The following is a 22,706-nucleotide window of genomic DNA, read 5'->3' as shown; positions in this document are numbered from 1 at the left end:
ATGGCGAAATTTGACAGTTCTCATCAAAACAGAAGACGAGATAAAATCTTCCAGTGGACCACAGTTTTACTTTCACAATTGTCAATGAGGCAAATTCACCTACTTTTGTGGAAATTTCCAATCACTCATTGCATTTTAGGGAAGAAAGTGAAGGGAATTTTCACCAGCAATAAAGACAGTGGCTTACTTTGTCTACAACTACAATTAAAAGTGTTGGCTATAAATACTTTAAAGTGAATTTCCATGTTTGCAGCCAAATTTGGATATCATCCTTTTTATAGTTGTTACATTCTCCCATTAATATTGCCTAATTTAAAAAAAATTAAAAAAAAGAAGAAGAAAAAAAAAAATTTCAGCTTACTTTCTCCTTTTAAATCCCCAAGCTATATCCTGCTATCATGTTAAAGTGATACTAAACACACACTGTTACATTTACATTATCCCTTCTCTTTCTATATGTGGATGATGGCACTATAATTATTTTAATAAACAAACATCTAAGTACCTTTTTCCTATACGATATAGAGCTGTCACATGACCCCGTTCTTTGCCAGCCTGTCTGTAGGGGAACATAAGCAGGAGGAGCTTCTAGTCCTCTGCTGCTGGTCACATGTTCATAATAAAAAACATCCTTTGGGATACAGAGTAAAAATGAGTATCAATAAACTGTTTTACATTGTCATACAAATATATATTTGAAATCAAATCTATAGGGCTGCCATTTACCACTGTGTACACGCCCACATCAGTGACTCTGTAGTCACATGGGCTACTCGGGGTAGAAATACAATGAAAACTGTGCACATGCACTAGCTGTCAACATCGCTCTGCAAAATCCCCAAATGCAGTGGGGACATGGATAGAAAAGGGAAACAAGAGAACAGCAGGATTAACCAGTTTTTTTGCAGAAAACAAATCCCATAGTAAATGAGTGATAATAAAGAGCATGACATACAGCATTTATTGATAGTTTAATAAGTTAATGATGTAGGTTTAATGACACTTTAAGGAGGGATCTGGGAATTTATATTAATATTATATAGGATTTATATAGCGCCAACATATTGTGCAGCACTTTACAATACGAGGACAGACAGTACAGTTTCAATACAATTTAACACAGGAGGAATCAGAGGGCCCTGCTCGTTAGAGCTTACAATCTAGGAGTTTTTTTGTTAACCCAGTCAGTGTTGTGCTGTCCGGTCTCGTTACCAGTTACAAACTAGATGTGAGCACTGTCTGCCCTAACAAAGGGTTAAAGATAATATATTAAATAAAATAAAAATAAAAAAACATTGTCCCTACTTCTGCGCCTTATTTTCACAGTGCCATCCTTTCAAAGCAATGGAAGATGCCCATAGAATTGAATGTAAAAATCAGCTTAAAAAAAAAAAAAAACACTAGATAGAAATATTTGTTAAAACTATTTTTAGGCAAGCTGTGTTAATGGGAACACATAACAAACATATAGTGGGGGTTTTTCTAATTTTTGACTGCAAAAGTGGAAATACGCTATCAATTTTGAGTGAAATCGAAACAGTTCTATACAAAGCCACCAACACTTGGGTTTATAAAGAAGTTATTATTATAGCGGATTTATATAGTGCTGACAGTTTATGCAGCGCTTTACAACATAAGTGCAAAGACCTCAAAGATTCTAAAACCCACAAGAAGCAGATCCTATTTTACTGAAGTCCCATCAATAGAAGAATGGTTGCCTGAGACTACCGCACTTCACTATATGTGCTTTGATATTTTCACAATTTAATTTGCAAGTTACACTAAAAACAATATTTCTATTTTGTGCACCTCCTATAAAAGGTCATGAATAAAATATGCACCAGGAAAATTTAAAGCGTAACTACAGTGCATCCAGCAAGTATTCACAGTGATTCACTTTTTGCACATTTTGTTATGTTAGAGCCTTATTCCAGAATGGATTTAAGGAAAATAATGAATTCAAATTCTACAAACAATACCCCATAAGGACAGATGAAAGAAGTTTGTTTGAAATCTTTGCAAAGTTATTAAAAATAAAAAATGCCATATACATAAGTATTCACAGCCTTTGCTCAATACTTTGCTGAAGCACCTTTGGTACCAATTACAGCCTCAAGTTTTTTGAGTATGATGCTACAAGCTTGGCACACCCATTTTTGGGCAGTTTCTCCCATTCTTCTTTTCAGGACCGATCAAAGCTCCATCTGGTTGGATGGGGAGCGTCCATGCACAGCCATTTTCAGATCTCTCCAGAGATGTTCAATCGGGTTCAAATCTGGGCTCTGGCTTGGCTACTCAAGGATACTCACAAAGTTATCCTGTACTCACTCCTTTGTTATCTTGCCTGTGTGCTTAGGGTTGATGTCCTGTTGGAAGATGAACCTTCGCATCGGTCTGAGGACCAGAGCACTCTAAAGCTGGTTTTAATCAAGTATGTCTCTGTACATTGCTGTATTCATCTTTCCCTCGAGTCTGACTAGTCTCCCAGTTCCTGTGGCTGAAAAACATCCCCACAGCATGATGCTGTCACCACCATGCTTCACTGTAGGGATGGTATTAGCCAGGTGATGAGCGGTGTCTGGTTTCCTCCAGACATGACGCTTGCCATTCAGGCCAAGCTTTGTTTCATCAGACTAGAAAATTTTGTTTCTCATGGTCTGAGAGTCCTTCAGGTGCCGTTTGGCATACTCCAGGCAGGCTGTCGTGTGCCTTTTACTGAGGAGTGGCTTCTGTCTGGCCACTCTACCATACAGGCCTGATTGGTGGAGTGCTCCAGAGATGGTTCTTCTGGAAGGTTCTCCTCTCTTCACAGAGAAATGCTGGTGCTCTGTCAGAGTGACCATCGGGTTCTTAGTCACCTTCCTGACAAAAGGCCCTTCTCCCCCGATCACTCAGTTTGACTGAGTGTCCTGGCAGATCCAAACATCTTTCATTTACTGATGGTGGAGACCACTATGCTCATTAGGACCTTCAATGCTGCAGACATTTTTCTGTACCCTTCCCAATTTTGAGAGTCATGGCAAAGGCTGTGAATGCTTATGTACGTGTGATTTTTATTTTTTTGTTTTTTATTTTTAACAAATTGGCAAAGAATTCAAACAAACTTTTTTCATGTTGTCATTGTGGGGAATTCTTTGTCGAATTTTAAGGAAAATAACGTATTTAATCCATTTTGGAATAAGGCTGTAACATAACAAAATGTGGAAAAAGTGAAGCACTGTGAATACTTTCCGGATGCACTGTACTCTGCACCATAAACCAAAAATGCTATTTCACCTATTTTTAATATTGAAAGCCAACTTCCCCATCCAACCAGTTCTCAATGCTTTATTTGGTTGAGAAATCACTTTAAAAAATACACCACTCCCCCCCCCCCCCCCAGCATTTCTGGACGTGGCCATCTTGAGTAAGAGCAGATAATTTATGTAGCATTTACTTCCTGGAATCCATCTGCCCTTAGCTCAGGCATGGAGGATGTTCTTAGCTGAGAAAACCTCTCCTCCTCTCCTTAAGACTCCTGGGATATGTGACATAATTTGCCTAGGCATAGAAACCAGGAAGTAACTGAAGAAATTTAAAAAAGGATTTAAGACAAGTAAATATGATATACTTTCCTATCTTTTTACGAATGCTAGCAGCATAAGGATTAAAAATAGTCAATGTTGATTGAGAGAGTGAAGTTCCGCATGAAGTTTAAAAATAGGAAGCTTTCTGAATAAAGTATCAGCACATTTGCCGTACCTGCTCCTCTGCTGATGACTCTGGACTATCTGGTGGGGATGAATCCACTTCTACTGGCTCCTCTTCTTTGATTTTAATGTCAGGGGTTGAAGGTAAAGACATATCCAGTGGTCCGGCACTCTGCATGCACACAATACAGCATAGTAGGATATAACATAACTTTATTATGGATATCTCCAATATATTTCACATTCATGTCAAATAAAAAACATATATATATATATATATATACACATATATACACACACACACACTTGTTATAACACTGCATTTTTCTAAAGGGATCACAATATCAAATTGTTTAGGTCTAAAATAAAAGGACAGAAAAGACAGAACAGACTGATAATACTGTGAAGAATTTAGAAGGCAGCATACAGTGATGTCAGTGTGCTACACCTTAAGCCTGCATTGTCTTCTTTATTTTACAGTGCTTTTTTCTTTTGGGTGTACAAACACTAACTGCTAATTGGTAATAACTTTTTAGTTGGCATTGGAATTTGGTATCTAGGAGCAATTGCTCTCCTTCCCCAAGGTTTATGGCTTTATGTGATATTTTGTATTATGGGTAAATAGTCTGTTCTTTAAAGAAGCGAGAAAGCCAGAATCATCTTTAAAACGGTTGTAAACCGCTGAACGTTTTTTTCTTTTTACCCTGCAAGGTAAAGGCATAATGTGCTAGTTTGCTTTGCATACTAGCACATTATGTTAAACTTATCTTAAAAACGAAGCACTCCTGCAAGGAGATGTCAGATCTGGAGACTGCTTCCATCTTCACCCATCTTGCTTCCGGGTTCACAGATGACGTTAGTCATGGCACAGGTGGCCATTCCTTGAGAGCGCATGCGCCAGTGATGTCACTGGCTGTATGTACAGTAAATATCTCCTAAACAGTGCAGGTTTAGAAGATATTTACATTACCTATAGGTAAGCCTTATTATAGGTTTACCTATAGGTAAAAGTCATGCATGGAAGTTAACTTCGACCAAAGTGTCTGAAGGAAAACTTTTTTTGTTGACCACCACAGCCAGGTTTCCTTTTTCAGAACCTCAGTGCAATATGGGAAAAAAAAATGCAGAATATAACCATGTTTGTCAAGAAACCAGCGGCCAGAGGAACAGCAGTTGACAGACATCCTTGGCCTCTGTCAAATGATTGTTTGGACTTGCTGCAACCCTTCTCATGAACATATAGAGTACAATGCAAAGGGTACAATCAATGCATCACACAAAATGCTGACATCATGCAAACATTTCCTTTTATCAGCATTATTAAAAGTTTTTACTACCCTAGTGCCATTGCTCCTGTTATTGCACAGAGTATAGAGGGGTCATGTTTTTATTGCTATCAAAGTTCCTCACTGCATTTAGCTCAACTACCAAGCTGTGGCCTGCTGCTACATTGGACAGGCTAAAGCTGCGTACACACGGGCGGACTGTCTGGCCAACTTAGTCCGCCGAAACACATTTCAGCGGACAGTCCGCTCGTGTGTGGGCTTCAGCGGACTTTTTCAGCGTGCAGTCTGGCGGACTAAGTATTTCGGAATTTCCGTAATACTGTCCGTCAGACTTTGGTTTCAGCGGACAATCCGCTCGTGAGTAGGCTAGTTCGACGGACTAAGTATGGCGCATGCTCAGAAAGGATTTACACGGCGGAAGGTTGCATTGCTGTGTATTGGACGTCCTATTTCTAGTCCCGTCGTACGTGCTGTACACGTCATCGCGCAAGCTTTCAACGGACTGTTTGTTCATCCGTGTGTGGTCAAGTCCGTTCATTCGAAAGTATGACGGACTGTCCGTCGGATTGTCTGACGGACTAAGTTGGCCATACAGTCCGCCCGTGTGTACGCGGCTTAAGGCTGGTGGCCTCAACTTCACTTCCTAGAACAATCTCTGCCGGCTCCTCTCAAAGTCTGTTGGCCGTTCCATTCTTTCTGTATTGTGTGCTGCCTGCTTGACAGCAGAGAATAACTTGCACCCGTTAAAGTGGTGTTTAACCAAAAATAGGCCTTTCCCTCTGTTTTAAAGCAGCTTGGTGAATTTTGGTGATTTTTAATAAGGCTTACCTGTAGGTAAAAATAATATCTCCTAAACCTGCACGGTTTAGGGATATTAACCCTGTGTGCAGCCGCTGAGGTCAGCTGCGCATGCGCTCTGCGATGCATACTAGCACATTATGCTATTGTCTTGCAGTTTTTTTCCCCCTTTTCAGCAGTTTACTACTGCTTTAACCTAGTGATCTGGCTAGTAACACACCTTCTGTATTAAGGTGCCACTCTGGATAAACGAACAACAGAGACCTTTGGACAGCAGTACTGTCAGTCTGAAGGTTGCAGCTTGGCCCCTTGGACATTCACTATGCCCTAAGCCAGGGGCAGGCAACCTTAGAGAGGTGGAGATCTACCTGAACACCATGGGAGTAGTCAAAGATCACCGATCTATGGCCAAGTGTAGCAGACCCGCAGGAAAGCTGCAGGTACACTGCACTCCTGGTGTGGGTAAACCGCAGTGCATCAGTGTGAAAGCAGGAGTATACTATATGCCCAGTGTATTGCTTCACATGGACCTGAAGATCACACCTTTCTGGTTGCTGGTACCACTCTGGAGACTGGGATAAGAGGAGGCGTGCAGTTGGAATCATTCTGCATGGGAATGAGGGTCCAGCACTACAGAGGAGGCATTGGCTTATGCGGCTCTAGCTCCCTACTACAGCTCAAACTTTACAAGAAAGTCCCTCTGCATTGCACTTTATTTGATGCTCTGGGCTGGAGTGTCAGCAAGCCCAAACGTGATTTACCAGTCACCTGGCTGTGATCTACAGGATTCTGACCCCCACCCTAAGCTCTAGCCAGTGAATGATCCAGCTAGGCATTACCCTTTGAAAGCTAACAAAAAGTGCCTCTATTGCTCACTGTGAATTTGTAATTGTATTCTTTTTTCAATATTTAGATTTTCTGTTGCCAGTCATTAAGTGGTTAATAACCATGTATATGCATAGAATATACATACTATTCAACCCAACATGGATTTACACTGCCATGTAAAAGTGACAACCAGTTTAAAAGGAAACAAAACATATTGGAGTTGATTTACTAAAAAACTGGATGGTGCAAAATCTGGTGCACCTGTGCATGGTAGCCAACCATCTTCTAACAGCTTGTTCAGTTAAGCTTTGCCCAAAAAAAACAAAAAAAAACTCTCCAGTTTTAGTAAATCAACACCATATTGTCATTTAGTGATGTGCCATGTACTATATATTGTATTTGCCTAAAAATATATACAGTGTGTGTAATATATATCTCACCACTACAGTTGTGGACAATACCCTATAGAAAAAGGAGTGAAAAGAAATGAAGAAAAAAAAAAAAAATAGACAAAAGGGTTTTATTTTATTTTTTTAACTGCAGAGGGTAAGGACGGCTCCCCCACCACTTCTGCCTTGGAGGCAAATTCCCAGCGCTTCCAGGTACATGTCATATGCACAATACTGTTAAGCTGCCCATAGATAGTTTTTTTTTTTCAGCCAGCACGAAGAAAGAAAAGAAAAAAAAAAAAAAAAAAAAAAAGAAGAAAAGAAAGAAAGAAGAAAAATAAATAAAAGAAAAAAAGAAAAGAAAAGAAAAGGAAAGAAGAAAAAAAAATCCTCCTATCCTTGGTGGTATTACACTGATCAAGCTGCAGACACTGTGCAACAAAAGTATTCCAGCTTATTGGCTCTTGATCGATTTCCGTTGAACAGGAACAGCAATAAAATCAAAAGCCATCTGAGGCCAGTTTTACTTACAGACCATAAGATACTATTTATTTCCCAAACCTTTTTGTCATCTTCATCTTCTGTCCCCTTCTTGAATTCATGTTCAAAAGAGCTAGCTAGTTCATTAAACAGACCCACTTCCTCACAGTTCTTAAGAAAACGGGTTGGGGTTGGCGTTTGATCTACAAAAAAGAAAGAAGAGAAATGACCTTGGATTTAAAAAAAATGAAATAAAAGGAAGAACCGGGAGATGAAACGCACACACAAACATTAAATTGGTTGTAAAGGCCCTGAACCTTCTCTGCTTGGGTCCTCGTCTGCACTTGGCTCTTCCACTTCTCCTTGCGCTACCATATGAAGCCACTTCCTATGTGGGCGCACATGCGGGTTCATTACTGAACTGGGATGTGTGTGTCCATAAACACACACTACAGAGCTTGGTTTTGATCCTCAATAGACGCAGACAGTGGGACTCGCCCCGCTTCCTCATCACTGGCTTTGATAGACAGCAATGAGAGCCAATGGCTCCTGCTGCCTCAGCAAAGCCCAAGAGAGCAGGAAGTGACGGGAGAGAATATTGATGCCTAAATATTCTCTACCTTGATGCAAGGATTGGATTAACCACTTTCAGACCGGACCATTTTGCTGGTAAATGACCAGAGGTCTTTTTACACTTTGGCACTGCGCTGCTTTAACTGGTAATTGCGCGGTCATGCAATGTTGTACCCAAACAAAATTTGCGTCCTTTTCTTCCCACAAATAGAGCTTTCTTTTGATGGTATTTGATTGCCTCTGCGATTTTTATTTTTTGCGATATAAACGTAAAAAGACCGCAAATTTTGAAAAAAAATGATATTTTCTACTTTTTGTTATTAGAAAAATCCAATAAACTCAATTTTAGTCATACATTTAGGCCAAAATGTATTCAGCCACATGTCTTTGGTAAAAAAAAAGTCAATAATTGTATATTTATTGGTTTGCGCAAAAGTTGTCACATCTACAAACTAAGGTACGTTTTCTGGAATTTACGCAGCTTTTAGTTTACGACTGCCTATCTCATTTCTTGAGGTGCTAAAATGACAGGGCAGTACAAAACCCCCCCAAATGACCCCATTTTGGAAAGTAGACCCCCTAAGGAAATTGATAAGAGGCATGTTGAGCCCATTGAATATTTTATTTTTTTGCCTCAAGCGATTGAATAATGACAAAAAAAAAATTTTTTTTTTTTTTTTACACAAAGTTGTCACTAAATGATATATTGCTCACACATGCTATGGGCGTATGTGAAATGACACCCCAAAATAAATTCTGCTGCTTCTCCTGAGTACGGGGATACCACATATGTGGGACTTTTTGGGAGCCTAGCCGCGTACAGGGCCCCGAAAACCAAGCACCGCCTTCAGGCTTTCTAAGGGCGTAATTTTTTGAGTTCACTTCTCACTACCTATTACAGTTTTGAAGGCCATAAAATGCCAAGATGGCACAAAACCCCCACAAATGACCCCATTTTAGAAAGTAGACACCCCAAGCTATTTGCTGAGAGGCATGTTGAGTCCATGGAATATTTTATATTTTGCCACAAGTTGCGGGAAAATTACAAACTTTTTTTTTTTTTCACAAAGTTGTCACTAAATGATATATTGCTCACGCATGCCATGGGCATATGTGAAATGACACCCCAAAATAAATTCTGCTGCTTCTCCTGAGTACGGGGATACCACATATGTGGGACTTTTTGGGAGCCTAGCCGCGTACGGGGCCCCAAAAACCAAGCACCGCCTTCAGGCTTTCTAAGGGCGTTACAGTTTTGAAGGCCATAAAATGCCAAGATGGCACAAACCCCCCCCCCCAAATGACCCCATTTTAGAAAGTAGACACCCCTAAATTTAGGGGTACACTAGTGAGACTAGGTAATAAATGGCGGGTGCCCTGAAACTATAAAAAAATAACTAACCAACCAGCGTCACCTGTAACAGTTATATGGTGATCACTGGTGAAAGGGTTAACTAGGGGGCAATCAGGGGGCTTTATGCGGTAGTATATGGGGGTCCCTAGCGCTATAAAAAGCTGCGGCGAACCTAAATACCTACCTGCCTAACTAGCGTCACCTGTGACACTAATACGGCGATCAGAAAAATGATCGCTTATTAGGCTGGGTTCACACTGGAGCGATGCGGAAACGCCGCGAATCCGCGGCGGGTTCCCGCATCGCATGCCTCCCGGCGGCAGTTCACACTGCCCTATGCGAACTGCTGGGAGTGTCAGTGAAATGTTACTGACACCCCCAGATCAGTTCGCATATCGCAGTGCGATCTGCAAACTCGGATCGCATGGTGTGAACACCCATGCGATCCGATTCTGCTGCGGGCCAAAAAAAGGGTCCCGTGCGAATTTGCGGCGGGTGCGGCGGGTGCGGCGAATGGCTGAACTCGAATCGCACAGAGATCGGATGTGATTTGCACTGCAGTGCGGTGCGAATCACATTCGTTCTCATAAACCGCTGCAATGTGAACCCAGCCTTAGTGACACTGGCGACGGGGGGTGATCACGGGGTTAAACCTTTATTGGGGGGGTTAGGGGGGTACATTAGAACTAAAGGGGGCTAACCCTAACTGCCCTAACAGTTATTACAGTCACAAATGACACCAATGCAAAAAAAAAAAAAAAAAAATGACATTGGTGTCACTGTGACTGGGGGGCAGGGGTAATTGGGGGGGTGATCGGGGGGTAAAGGGGGGGTGTGAGTGTGCCTGGCATGTTCTACTGTGTGTGGGATGTGTTGGTGCAACTCACTGATCCGCTCTCCTCCGTGTCGGAACGAAAAATACCGACACGGAGGAGAGAATACATCACTTCCTCTCCTGTGTTTACATTACAGGAGAGGAAGTGATGTCACCGGGGATTTCCATTCGTCGGGAGCGATCGCGAGGGGGTGGCCATGAATGAATGGCCGTCCCCTCGTCCGGGATCGCTCCCGAACGAAAACCGACCGCCGCAGGCACCGGGCGGGGGCCCGATCGGGCCCCCGACCCGCGGGAGGCAAATCACGTACATGTATGTGCTTATGCCTGCCCGTGCCATTCTGCCGACGTACATCGGCGTGCGGCGGTCGGCAAGTGGTTAACCACTTTCAGACCGGACCATTTTGCTGGTAAATGACCAGAGGTCTTTTTACAATTTGGCACTGCGCTGCTTTAACTGGTAATTGCGCGGTCATGCAATGTTGTACCCAAACAAAATTTGTGTCCTTTTCTTCCCACAAATAGAGCTTTCTTTTGATGGTATTTGATTGCCTCTGCGATTTTTATTTTTTGCGATATAAATGGAAAAAGACCGCAAATTTTGAAAAAAAATGATATTTTCTACTTTTTGTTATTAGAAAAATCCAATAAATTCAATTTTAGTCATACATTTAGGCCAAAATGTATTCAGCCACATGTCTTTGGTAAAAAAAAAGTCAATAACTGTATATTTATTGGTTTGCGCAAAAGTTGTCACATCTACAAACTAAGGTAAGTTTTCTGGAATTTACGCAGCTTTTAGTTTACGACTGCCTATCTCATTTCTTGAGGTGCTAAAATGGCAGGGCAGTACAAAACCCCCCCAAATGACCCCATTTTGGAAAGTAGACCCCCTAAGAAAATTGATAAGTGGCATGTTGAGCCCATCGAATATTTTATTTTTTTGCCTCAAGCGATTGAATAATGACAAAAAAATAATTATTATTTTTTTTTTACACAAAGTTGTCACTAAATGATATATTGCTCACACATGCTATGGGCATATGTAAAATGACACCCCAAAATAAATTCTGCTGCTTCTCCTGAGTACGGGGATACCACACGTGTGGGATTTTTTGGGAGCCTAGCCGCGTACGGGGCCCCGAAAGCCAAGAACCGCCTTCAGGTTTTCTAAGGGCGTAAATATTTGACTTCACTCCTCACTACCTATTACAGTTTTGAAGGCCATAAAATGCCAAGATGGCACAAAACCCCCACAAATGACCCCATTTTAGAAAGTAGACACCCCAAGCTATTTGCTGAGAGGCATGTTGAGTCCATGGAATATTTTATATTTTGCCACAAGTTGCGGGAAAATTACAAACTTTTTTTTTTATTTATTTATTTTTTTCACAAAGTTGTCACTAAATGATATATTGCTCACGCATGCCATGGGCATATGTGAAATGACACCCCAAAATAAATTCTGCTGCTTCTCCTGAGTACGGGGATACCACATATGTGGGACTTTTTGGGAGCCTAGCCGCGTACGGGGCCCCGAAAACCAAGCACCGCCTTCAGGCTTTCTAAGGGCGTTACAGTTTTGAAGGCCATAAAATGCCAAGATGGCACAAACCCCCCCCAAATGACCCCATTTTGGAAAGTAGACACCCCTAAATTTAGGGGTACACTAGTGAGACTAGGTAATAAATGGCGGGTGCCCTGAAACTATAAAAAAATAACTAACCAACCAGCGTCACCTGTAACCGTTATATGGTGATCACTGGTGAAAGGGTTAACTAGGGGGCAATCAGGGGGCTTTATGCGGTAGTATATGGGGGTCCCTGGCGCTATAAAAAGCTGCGGCGAACCTAAATACCTACCTGCCTAACTAGCGTCACCTGTGACACTAATACAGTGATCAGAAAAATGATCGCTTATTAGGCTGGGTTCACACTGGAGCGATGCAGGAACGCCACGAATCCGGGGCGGGTTCCCGCATCGCATGCCTCCCGGCGGCAGTTCACACTGCCCTATGCGAACTGCTGGGAGTGTCAGTGAAATGTTAATGACACCCCTAGATCAGTTCGCATATCGCAGTGCGATCTGCAAACTCGGATCGCATGGTGTGAACACCCATGCGATCCGATTCTGCTGCGGACCAAAAAAAGGGTCCCGTGCGAGTTTGCGGCGGGTGCGACACGAATTCAGCCATACTATCTGTATGGCTGAACTCGAATCGCACAGAGATCGGATGTGATTTGCACTGCAGTGCGAATCACATCCGTTCTCAAACCGCTGCAATGTGAACCCAGCCTTAGTGACACTGGCGACGGGGGGTGATCACGGGGTTAAACCTTTATTGGGGGGGTTAGGGGGGTACCTTAGAACTAAAGGGGGCTAACCCTAACTGCCCTAACAGTTATTACAGTCACAAATGACACCCGCCGGGTGATCAGGGGGTTAAACCTTTATTAGGTAATAAATGGCGGGTGCCCTGAAACTATAAAAAAATAACTAACCAACCAGCGTCACCTGTAACAGTTATATGGTGATCACTGGTGAAAGGGTTAACTAGGGGGCAATCAGGGGGCTTTATGCGGTAGTATATGGGGGTCCCTGGCGCTATAAAAAGTTGCGGCGAACCTAAATACCTACCTGCCTAACTAGCGTCACCTGTGACACTAATACAGCGATCAGAAAAATGATCGCTTATTAGGCTGGGTTCACACTGGAGCGATGCGGGAACGCCACGAATCCGCGGCGGGTTCCCGCATCGCATGCCTCCCGGCGGCAGTTCACACTGCCCTATGCGAACTGCTGGGAGTGTCAGTGAAATGTTAATGACACCCCCAGATCAGTTTGCATATCGCAGTGCGATCTGCAAACTCGGATCGCATGGTGTGAACACCCATGCGATCCGATTCTGCTGCGGACCAAAAAAAGGGTCCCGTGCGAATTTGCGGCGGGAATTCAGCCATACTATCTGTATGGCTGAACTCGAATCGTGATGTAACTGGTACAAAGATGGTTAGGCCATTTCAAGGAAAGAGAGGGATCTTGCTAAACAGATATACCCATGTAAAACAGCTTGTCTGTAGACATCAGGGAAGTAAATAAATACTCTTACCAACTGTGTTGGACTCACACGGTCATATGACAGTTGAGTCTGTAAAGCTTGGGGTCCCAATCTAGGGCCAGGGGGTGGATCGATGAGGGTCCGTCAAACTGGTGAGAGAACTCCAACCGACTGTGTGCCAAGCGATGTGTTTCACGGATGGAACATCAGGATGGTTTCTTATCCAACTCGGACGTAGCACGATCAACACCGATACTCCGATCACCCCAAAATAGGGTGAAAGATGTTAGAGGTTTTTTAGGCCAAAAAAGAGAAAGGAAAAAGAGAGCTCCACATGGTGCGGGTTGAGACGGTATAAAACGGCAAATTTATTTAAAAGTCAAAAAATTATATAAAATATTTTATGACTTAGTGATCACAAAAAGATTAGATAAAAATGAAAGTAAAAGAAATGTAGGGTGCCAACAGCTAGCCCGACGCGTTTCGACTCATATGTCTTCGACAGGGGCATGTTGGAGCCCACCACATTGCTAGCAAATTTATGGAGTGTCTGAGACAGTTCCGCCTACAAAAGGGGCGGAGACTTCAGTCTGGGACAACCCCTTACAGGTAAGGTAAACAATCATGTCAAACAAAGGTAAACATATTCAAACATGATAAACAAATGTAGATATCAATCTATCATCCATATGTGGCAGTACCTTCTCATACAATACTCAAGTTGGATTTGGTAACAGCAAAAAATGAATCAAAAGATAGCGATAATAAACAAATCTCATGCATTGGTCGGAGCCTCCCCAAACTTGTAGGTCAAGGGGGGACCAGTGATAGAGTGGTACACGTGCAAAATTGAATCAAGCACATAAACATAGTTATCAAAACATGTAATATTGCCGCCATATATACTGTATTACAAATCCGTCACCTGGGAAAGTTTACTCACAATTGTATTGTATCAAGGTAGGTCTATGCGTGTCAAGGTGGCAATGTCTGATGGTGGTCTATCGTTGTGTGGGTTTAGATGGATCTTGATAACTTGCTGACAGTATACAGCTGAAAATTGTATGTGCGTTACCATAGCAACTGTTAATACGTGCTATCTATTTTGATAAGATTCCGGTCGCATGGCGGAATTACGTCCCGACGTAATGCGACCGGAATCTTATCAAAATAGATAGCACGTATTAACAGTTGCTATGGTAACGCACATACAATTTTCAGCTGTATACTGTCAGCAAGTTATCAAGATCCATCTAAACCCACACAACGATAGACCACCATCAGACATTGCCACCTTGACACGCATAGACCTACCTTGATACAATACAATTGTGAGTAAACTTTCCCAGGTGACGGATTTGTAATACAGTATATATGGCGGCAATATTACATGTTTTGATAACTATGTTTATGTGCTTGATTCAATTTCGCACGTGTACCACTCTATCACTGGTCCCCCCTTGACCTACAAGTTTGGGGAGGCTCCGACCAATGCATGAGATTTGTTTATTATCACTATCTTTTGATTCATTTTTTGCTGTTACCAAATCCAACTTGAGTATTGTATGAGAAGGTACTGCCACATATGGATGATAGATTGATATCTACATTTGTTTATCATGTTTGAATATGTTTACCTTTGTTTGACATGATTGTTTACCTTACCTGTAAGGGGTTGTCCCAGACTGAAGTCTCCGCCCCTTTTGTAGGCGGAACTGTCTCAGACACTCCATAAATTTGCTAGCAATGTGGTGGGCTCCAACATGCCCCTGTCGAAGACATATGAGTCGAAACGCGTCGGGATAGCTGTTGGCACCCTACATTGCTTTTACTTTCATTTTTATCTAATCTTTTTGTGATCACTAAGTCATAAAATATTTTATATAATTTTTTGACTTTTAAATAAATTTGCCGTTTTATACTGTCTGACCCGCACCATGTGGAGCTCTCTTTTTCCTTTCTCTTTTTTGGCCTAAAAAACCTCTAACATCTTTCACCCTATTTCGGGGTGATCGGAGTATCGGTGTTGATCGTGCTACGTCCGAGTTGGATAAGAAACCATCCTGATGTTCCATCCGTGAAACACATCGCTTGGCACACAGTCGGTTGGAGTTCTCTCACCAGTTTGACGGACCCTCATCGATCCACCCCCTGGCCCTAGATTGGGACCCCAAGCTTTACAGACTCAACTGTCATATGACCGTGTGAGTCCAACACAGTTGGTAAGAGTATTTATTTACTTCCCTGATGTCTACAGACAAGCTGTTTTACATGGGTATATCTGTTTAGCAAGATCCCTCTCTTTCCTTGAAATAGCCTAACCATCTTTGTACCAGTTACATCACGGAAGTTCATACCCATTCCATTGGACTTTGTTTTATGTATATGGACTTTCTCATGTGACCATTTATTTGGAATTTTTTGTGTATGTGTTGATCACATTCACTATTACAGAAGCGCTACACTATTTTTTACCTTTTGATTGTGGAACTTTGTTTTAAGTGTTGGCAGCTGCTTTTTTTGTTTTACATTCAGTTATAGTGCAGTGTTTTCCCCCACTTTTTCCTTTGAACTCGAATCGCACAGAGATCGGATGTGATTTGCACTGCAGTGCGGTGCGAATCACATCCGTTCTCATAAAACGCTGCAATGTGAACCCAGCCTTAGTGACACTGGCGACGGGGGGTGATCACGGGGTTAAACCTTTATTGGGGGGGTTAGGGGGGCACATTAGAACTAAAGGGGGCTAACCCTAACTGCCCTAACAGTTATTACAGTCACAAATGACACCAATGCAAAAAAAAAAAAAAAAAAGCAATTGGTGTCACTGTGACTGGGGGGGCAGGGGTAATTGGGGGGGTGATCGGGGGGTAAAGGGGGGGTGTGAGTGTGCCTGGCATGTTCTACTGTATGTGTGGTGTGTTGGTGCAACTCACTGAACCTCTCTCCTCGGTGCCGGAACGAAAAATACCGACACGGAGGAGAGAATACATCACTTCCTCTCCTGTGTTTACATTACAGGAGAGGAAGTGATGTCACGAAGGATTTCCATTAGTCGAGAGCGATCGCGAGGGGGTGGCCATGAATGAATGGCCGCCCCCTCATCCCGGATCGCTCTCGAACGAATGCCGACCGCCGCAGGCACCGGGGGGGGGCCCGATCGGGCCCCCCACCCGCGGGCAAGCAGGGACTTATATATACGCCCATATGCCTGCCCGTGCCATTCTGCCGACGTATATCGTCGTGCGGCGGTCGGCAAGTGGTTAAAGGATAAGTAAACCTTTCATAACAGGTTACACCCATATTAAGGGTGTAACATGTTATGAGGACCGGCCCCCTTCTCCCCTGCTCTGACAGCTGACATTTTCTCCCCCGCTGTCCAAATTTTTTTTTCCTTTAAATGCGGCCATGTGGGGCGCCACCCGCCCAGCTGCATCACACATTCACAGTGTTCTGTGAATAGATAACTACAAGTTCTGACAGCCTTAGCGCTGTGAGCACTGTGGTAGTCCATTGATTATACCTGTCAGAGTGTATCGGCTTGCCCATACGAGGTACGAGCAAGCAGATACACTGACAGGTCTGCAGGAGCCCTGAATGAAACCCGATCAGTGGTACAATGCTTTACAGGCTCCTACAACAAAAAATTATAAATGCACAGTTTCTTACCTGAAAAAAAAATAGTATATTTATTATTTTTTGCAAAAAGGTGAACTTCTCCTTTAAGGTAAAACATATTTAGGCTTTAGAACCACTTTAATAATTAACTGTGTCTTAAAATTATTTTCTAGATAGGAAGGATGAGGCAGGTCTGGCCGAAGGGCTGGCTGAATAACCATAGGAAGGCCGAGTGTCAGGACGCAGGACGGGGGCAACCATCATAGGATAGGAAGCAGAGCCCTGAACCAACGTACTACAATCCAGAACAGAGCCAAAGGCAGAGCCTGACATGTTTAAACACATTTGACCTCTTATCTTTCCACTTATGGACCGCCATGAAAAGGGAAAGAGAAAAAGTCCTCCTTGGAAGCGAGGCCATGCATGCAAAGTAGAGCCTGGTTCACGAAGGTGCAGTGTGGCGCCACAAGCAAGGAGGAGCACCTGGAGCAACACCACTACCGCAGTCCCAACAATCCTGGACTGTAAAAGCCCCATATGGGGGGGGTAACAGGCACCCTGGGACTAATGGTTTAAAGGGCTTCAGCCATGTATACTCATAATTAGCAGGAATATGGGAGAGTTAACCACTTCCTGGCTTTGTCCTTTGCACAGTGGGCATACAGCCCCCCCCAGAGGTCTTCAGACACTGGCTCTGGACCTGTAAAATACCTTGTGGTTAAAGGAGAAGCATGGCCAAAGCTTTTTTGGCCATACTTCTCCTAAGAATCATACGTGTGTAGTTTGGTCTGCATTCCTGCGACCTGTTTTCAGCGGGCTAAAGCGAGCTGTCAGCTGTCACTCACAGCCCAGGGTTCCAGTGGGCGCTGGAGGGGAGAACAGAGAGCCACTGAATGACAGTCACAGCTCTCTGTTCAGAACAGAGGGAGAAAACTGAGCGATCATCGGTGTTTGATCGCTCAGTTTCCACTGCACAATCGATGCAAGACAGATTCAGCATCAGATCGATGCTGGATCCACCTTGATGAGTATAAACATCTGTTTTTTTAAAATCCTGAAGCTCTCTTTTAGGCCCCTTTCTCACACTTGCACGACTTGAAAGTCACGTGACTGACGCCACTTGAAGCAATGCCTGTGTAATCCTGAGGTCTGTGGACCTCAAGTTGCATCAAAGTCCGACCAAATTAGTGTAGGGACTACTTTGAAGTAGCTACAACTTAAAGTCGCACAGATATGAACATTACTCATGGGTTATGACTTGACGTGCGACTTTGTAGTCTCAAGTCGCAGGACAAGATGCACAAGTGTGAAAGGGGCCTAACTGCTTTTAGTTTACATGGGAATTAAAAAAATCAGTTGCCATTTAGACAAACATTGCACTCTTGGTTACATATATAATTTATTAATCCAGAAAGGAACACAGCATTTACCTTGGATGATAACAGAGTCTGTCCTAGCAGGCCCAAACTTTAGCGTCATCTCATGCTTGTGTTTGTGTACAGCCAAATGGTCTTCATTTGTGAAACGCTGCAGGAAAGAAAATATGCTATTAAACCTCAGGAAATTAACATGGTGTATAAAAAGCCAACATTTTTAGAATGAAAACTAAAAAAAAAAAAAAACATTTTATTTTAGGAAAAGGAGACACATTTGGTAAGGCAGGATACAACCACAGTCCAGGGTTGGTGGCATTAGAAACCACAACCAAAGATAAGCTTATCATAAAGCACAGGCAAGATTTCCCCTTATACATTGATATAAAGGTTTTCACAATTCATCACTTTCTTTCAAGTACAAACCCGCCGCCCCCCCCCCCCCCAAAATAAAACAAATCTGTCGTGGGGGGGAGGGGGACCCTACACCATTGCTGCCAGCACACATCAGAAACCAAGGTGTTGGCATGTCATGTTTGTTGGCCGCTAAACAATATATATGGATTATATGATCGACAGACAGGACTTGTAGTTTTTTCATTCCCAGAGCCCTTTAAAAAATTGATGCGGCTGCGTGTATGGAGTCCCGCAGAACCACAGAGATTTTTAAACGTGACAGCGGCTGCCAGGGAGAGGATCCTCTATCCGCTGTCAAAAGGGAAGGGGGGGGGGGGGGCAGGAGCTGAAACATGTTACACCCTATTCTGTTACATATAACATGTTCTAAAGGTGAACTTAGCCTTGAGCTTTGGGGTAGGTAAAACAAAGACACAAATTAATGCAGCTCTGTGTTCATTAACTGTTTGGCGATCCACCGCAATACATTTACTGCAGCAGGTCGGCACAATAACATACCTGTACGTTGCAGCTTTCCCCCAGGTCCCCAGAAGATTCTGCTATCATTCGCTGCAGCACAAGGCGATCAGCCGATGATTTATGGCTTTCACCTGCTGATCAGCTGAGCAAATGACAGAAGAGAGACCTGTGTTTGTAAACAACACAGGGCTCTCTACAGACAGCAGCAATAGACCGTTTTTTCTAGCACATTGCTTAGCTAAAGCATCAAACAGTGCACACATTAAACATTGTCAGGCACACATTTAACCCCTTGATCGCCCTAGACGTTAAAGCGGGAGTCCGTCGTTTTTTTTTTTTAAAAGCCAGCAGCTACAAATACTGCAGCTACTGACTTTAAAGAGGAAGTAAACCCTGATGGGTTTACTTCCTCTTTTTTTCCCTGCAAAGGTAAAGCATAATGGACTACTATGCATCGCATAGTAGCTCATTATGTGTCACTTACCTGACACAGGAGCCAGCGAAGTCGCCGCTGATCCCTGTAGTCCGCCGCATCCATGTTGCTTGTGGCGTCTCGCAGCTCCGACGAATCACAGCGGCGCAACCGCGATGACGTCACTCCCGCGCATGCGCACGGGAGTCGCGCCTCGCAGCTCCGCCGCTGTCATACGGCGAAGCCGCGATGACGTCACTCCCGCGCATGCGCACGGGAGTCGACAAATTTGGCAAATCCATTCTTGGATTTGCCGCATTTAGTGCGCCTGCGCGCCGCTGTCTACGGCGCATGCGCCGTAGACAGCGGTGCCCATTTTCGGGCAAATATCTCCTAAACCATATAGGTTTAGGAGATATTGCTTGGACCTACAGGTAAGCCTTAATCTAGGCTTACCTATAGGTCCAAGTTGTTTGGAAGGGTTTACTTCCTCTTTAATAATGACACTTACCCGCCCAGCGCGCCCACGATGTCGGCACCCGAAGCCGATCTCTCGATCGTCTCTCGGGTGCTGCCGCCGCCATCTTGGGTATGGGAATCAGGAAGGGGAGCCTTTCGGCAGGCAGCGGGGGACCTTCTGCGGAAAGGGGCGTAGCTTCTGCAGAATCTACGCCGGAAGTGGGTACTGTACAGGTACCTGCACCCCCCTCCCCCCTGAAAGGTGCCAATTGTGGCGCCGGAGGAGAGGATTCCAATGAGCGGAAGGTCCACTTTAGGGTGGACCTCCGCTTTATTAACCTCTTCCCAACCAGTGTCATTTGTACAGTGACAGTGTATATTATTAGCACTTATCACTGTATTAGTGTCACTGGTGATATCAGTGGCAGTCAAAGCTTTCTGGTTTAATGATGGAGAGTCAGAGGAGCAACAACTGATGGGGACAGGGAGCAATAAAACAGCCTAGGGGTAGATTTACTAAAACCGGAGAGACAAAATCTGGTGCAGCTCTGCATAGAAACCAATCAGCTTTCATTTTTTTCATCAAAACTTAATTGAACAAGCTGAAGTTAGAAGTTGATTGGCTGCCATGCAGAGCTGCACCAGATTTTGCACTCTAGAAATTTTAGTAAATCTACCTCCTTTTGTTCTTCGAGTGGGGGAAGGCTAGATCTTCTCTCATGGTATTAGGCCCCGGTTCACACTTGTGTTCTGTGATTCTGAAGCGAGTTCTGTGCGGATTCCACACCGCATTGTAATCGCACCCCATTCATGCAAATCGACGCAGGTGTGTATGTTACCGACACCCCGAAATTGGTTTACAAAATGCAGTGTGAGTTGCAGAATCTGATGTGAACACCCATGCAATCTGATTCTGGTGTGGCCAAATAAAGGGTCCTGCACATTTTTGGTGCGATTTGAGCACTACAGAATAATGGTTTAAATCGCACTGCTGAAGATATTCATGTGATTTGAACAGAAATGCGGTGCGATTCCTGTTCAAAACCACATCTGGTTCCCCCCAAACGCATAGTGTTAACCGGGGCTTACTGCTGTCTGCATCTTACTGACCACCAATAACCCAATTTTTTGTCCTGTATTAATTTTTTTTTAAACTCCATAAAACAAAAAAACAGACAGACATTCTAATTCTCCCCCACTTTTTAAAAATCACAAAAATAAATATTCTGGAGCTGGAAATTGAACAGCTCCTCCTCTTTGCATGGGTCAATGTGCCAAGAATGGCTTGCACCCTCTGTCAATCCATTTTTTAGAAAGGTTTGTTAAAAGAGAAGTAGGTTTGTTTTTTTCCCCCTAATCATATGCAGCTTCAGACTGATGTTTCATCTGTCCCCCGCCATCTCTACACTGAGAACCGAGCACCATCGATGGCTTGGTTCTCTCAGCTCCCCGAGAGGAGAGCTGCTGACTGTCAGTCAGCATCTCTCCTGCATTGCTCCTCCACACTCATTGGAGTGCTGAGCTGTGGAGGGGTGGGGAGCGGCTGTCTCAGATGGCCATCACTCCAGGCAGCTGGCAGATGCAGACTTCCTAAGGTGGGATGACGCGGTGCCTCAACGGATTTCAGTGATGTCAGCAGAGAACGGACTTCAGAACGCTCTCTGCTGAAAACGGGTCACAGGAATGCAAAGCAAATTACACTCCTATGACCCAGTGGAGAAGCCTAGCCTAAAAAGCTCAGGCTGGACTTCTTTAATAAATGTTCAGAATTATCCCCAGAAAATCCAAGATTATTTTTAAGTTCAGGATCTCTCAAACCTACTCTTGCTTGCACATCGCATTTTGTTTTGCGTCTGCAGGGAACAGAGAAACTGAATTAGTAAATAAGTTGCTCCAAGGAGCAGGGCCCTGATTCCTCCTGTATTGAATTGTATTGTAGCTGTACTGTTTGCCCTCATGTTGTAAAGTGCTGCGCAAAGTGTTGGCGCTATAGAAATCCTGTATAATAATAATAAGTAGAGAGTAAGGAACAGAATAAGGGGAGTTCTGCAAACAGCTGAGAGCTGCATTCCAACAGCCAGGAAAAGTGTATAAAGGGCAACCCCCCCCCCATCCCCCTCATGTCCCATGCTTTTTGTGCCAAATACAACCCTAGGAAAATAAGGCCCCTGGAAGCGGTGTCTGGGCCTGGCACGCACAACCTGCGGAAACATGAGAGCGATGGGATTACTGCACACATACAATCACACAGCCATGCTCCTCCACTTCCTCTGGGCTGAAGGAGTGTGTGTTGGGTCTGCGAAGGAGGGGTGGTGGATGAGACCCAGGGAGAGATCCATTCTTGTTCATGCTGCAGGAATTGTAGAAAAAGGAAATGAAAACTACAAGGATTAGGTACACATGTAGCCACACACAAACTAGAAGTGGGTCCCATCCAAGAACAGGCACTGGCATTTATGTGGCTGCAGGAGGAATTTAATGAATGGGAAATGCTGAGCTGGTGTAAAATGTACACTAATCCAGCTGTGGCCTTCTCTAGCACAGCGACCTATAAAAAGGTGGCAAGTCTCTTGTTCAGCAAATGGTCACTTTGCTGAACTGATAAAGATACAACAAACCAATATTAATATTAAATATAATTTCTAAAACATACTTGGACTGCAATCAAAACACACAAG

At 43.6% G+C, this 22,706-nt stretch overlaps 1 protein-coding gene across 3 annotated transcripts in view; it reads right to left on the bottom strand.

The window, feature by feature from the left end:
* The window catches only part of LOC143983769 (cyclic AMP-dependent transcription factor ATF-7-like), a 192,079-nt gene that overhangs the window by 30,624 nt on the left and 138,749 nt on the right, over positions 1–22,706 (bottom strand). For 2 of the 3 annotated variants that reach the window (XR_013274677.1, XM_077483824.1), the window contains exons 4-7: positions 18,339–18,435; positions 7,552–7,673; positions 3,742–3,861; positions 506–631 (exon numbers count right to left, since the gene is read on the bottom strand). Coding sequence is in view for 2 of the 3 variants with exons in the window: in XM_077483824.1 (XP_077339950.1) it covers positions 506–631; positions 3,742–3,861; positions 7,552–7,673; positions 18,339–18,435 (465 nt within the window). In the remaining variant the exon portion in view is untranslated. The remainder of the gene's footprint in view (positions 1–505; positions 632–3,741; positions 3,862–7,551; positions 7,674–18,338; positions 18,436–22,706) is intronic. The other variant, XM_077483825.1, reaches the window with a different exon arrangement.

This window comes from Lithobates pipiens, unplaced genomic scaffold, assembly GCF_037356315.1.
Source record: "Lithobates pipiens isolate NorthernLeopardFrog02 unplaced genomic scaffold, aLitPip1_a1.2 Scaffold_16, whole genome shotgun sequence".
Taxonomy (NCBI): Eukaryota; Metazoa; Chordata; class Amphibia; order Anura; family Ranidae; genus Lithobates; species Lithobates pipiens.
Note: the sequence above shows the minus strand (reverse complement) of the source record. Positions and strands in the feature narration are given on the sequence as shown.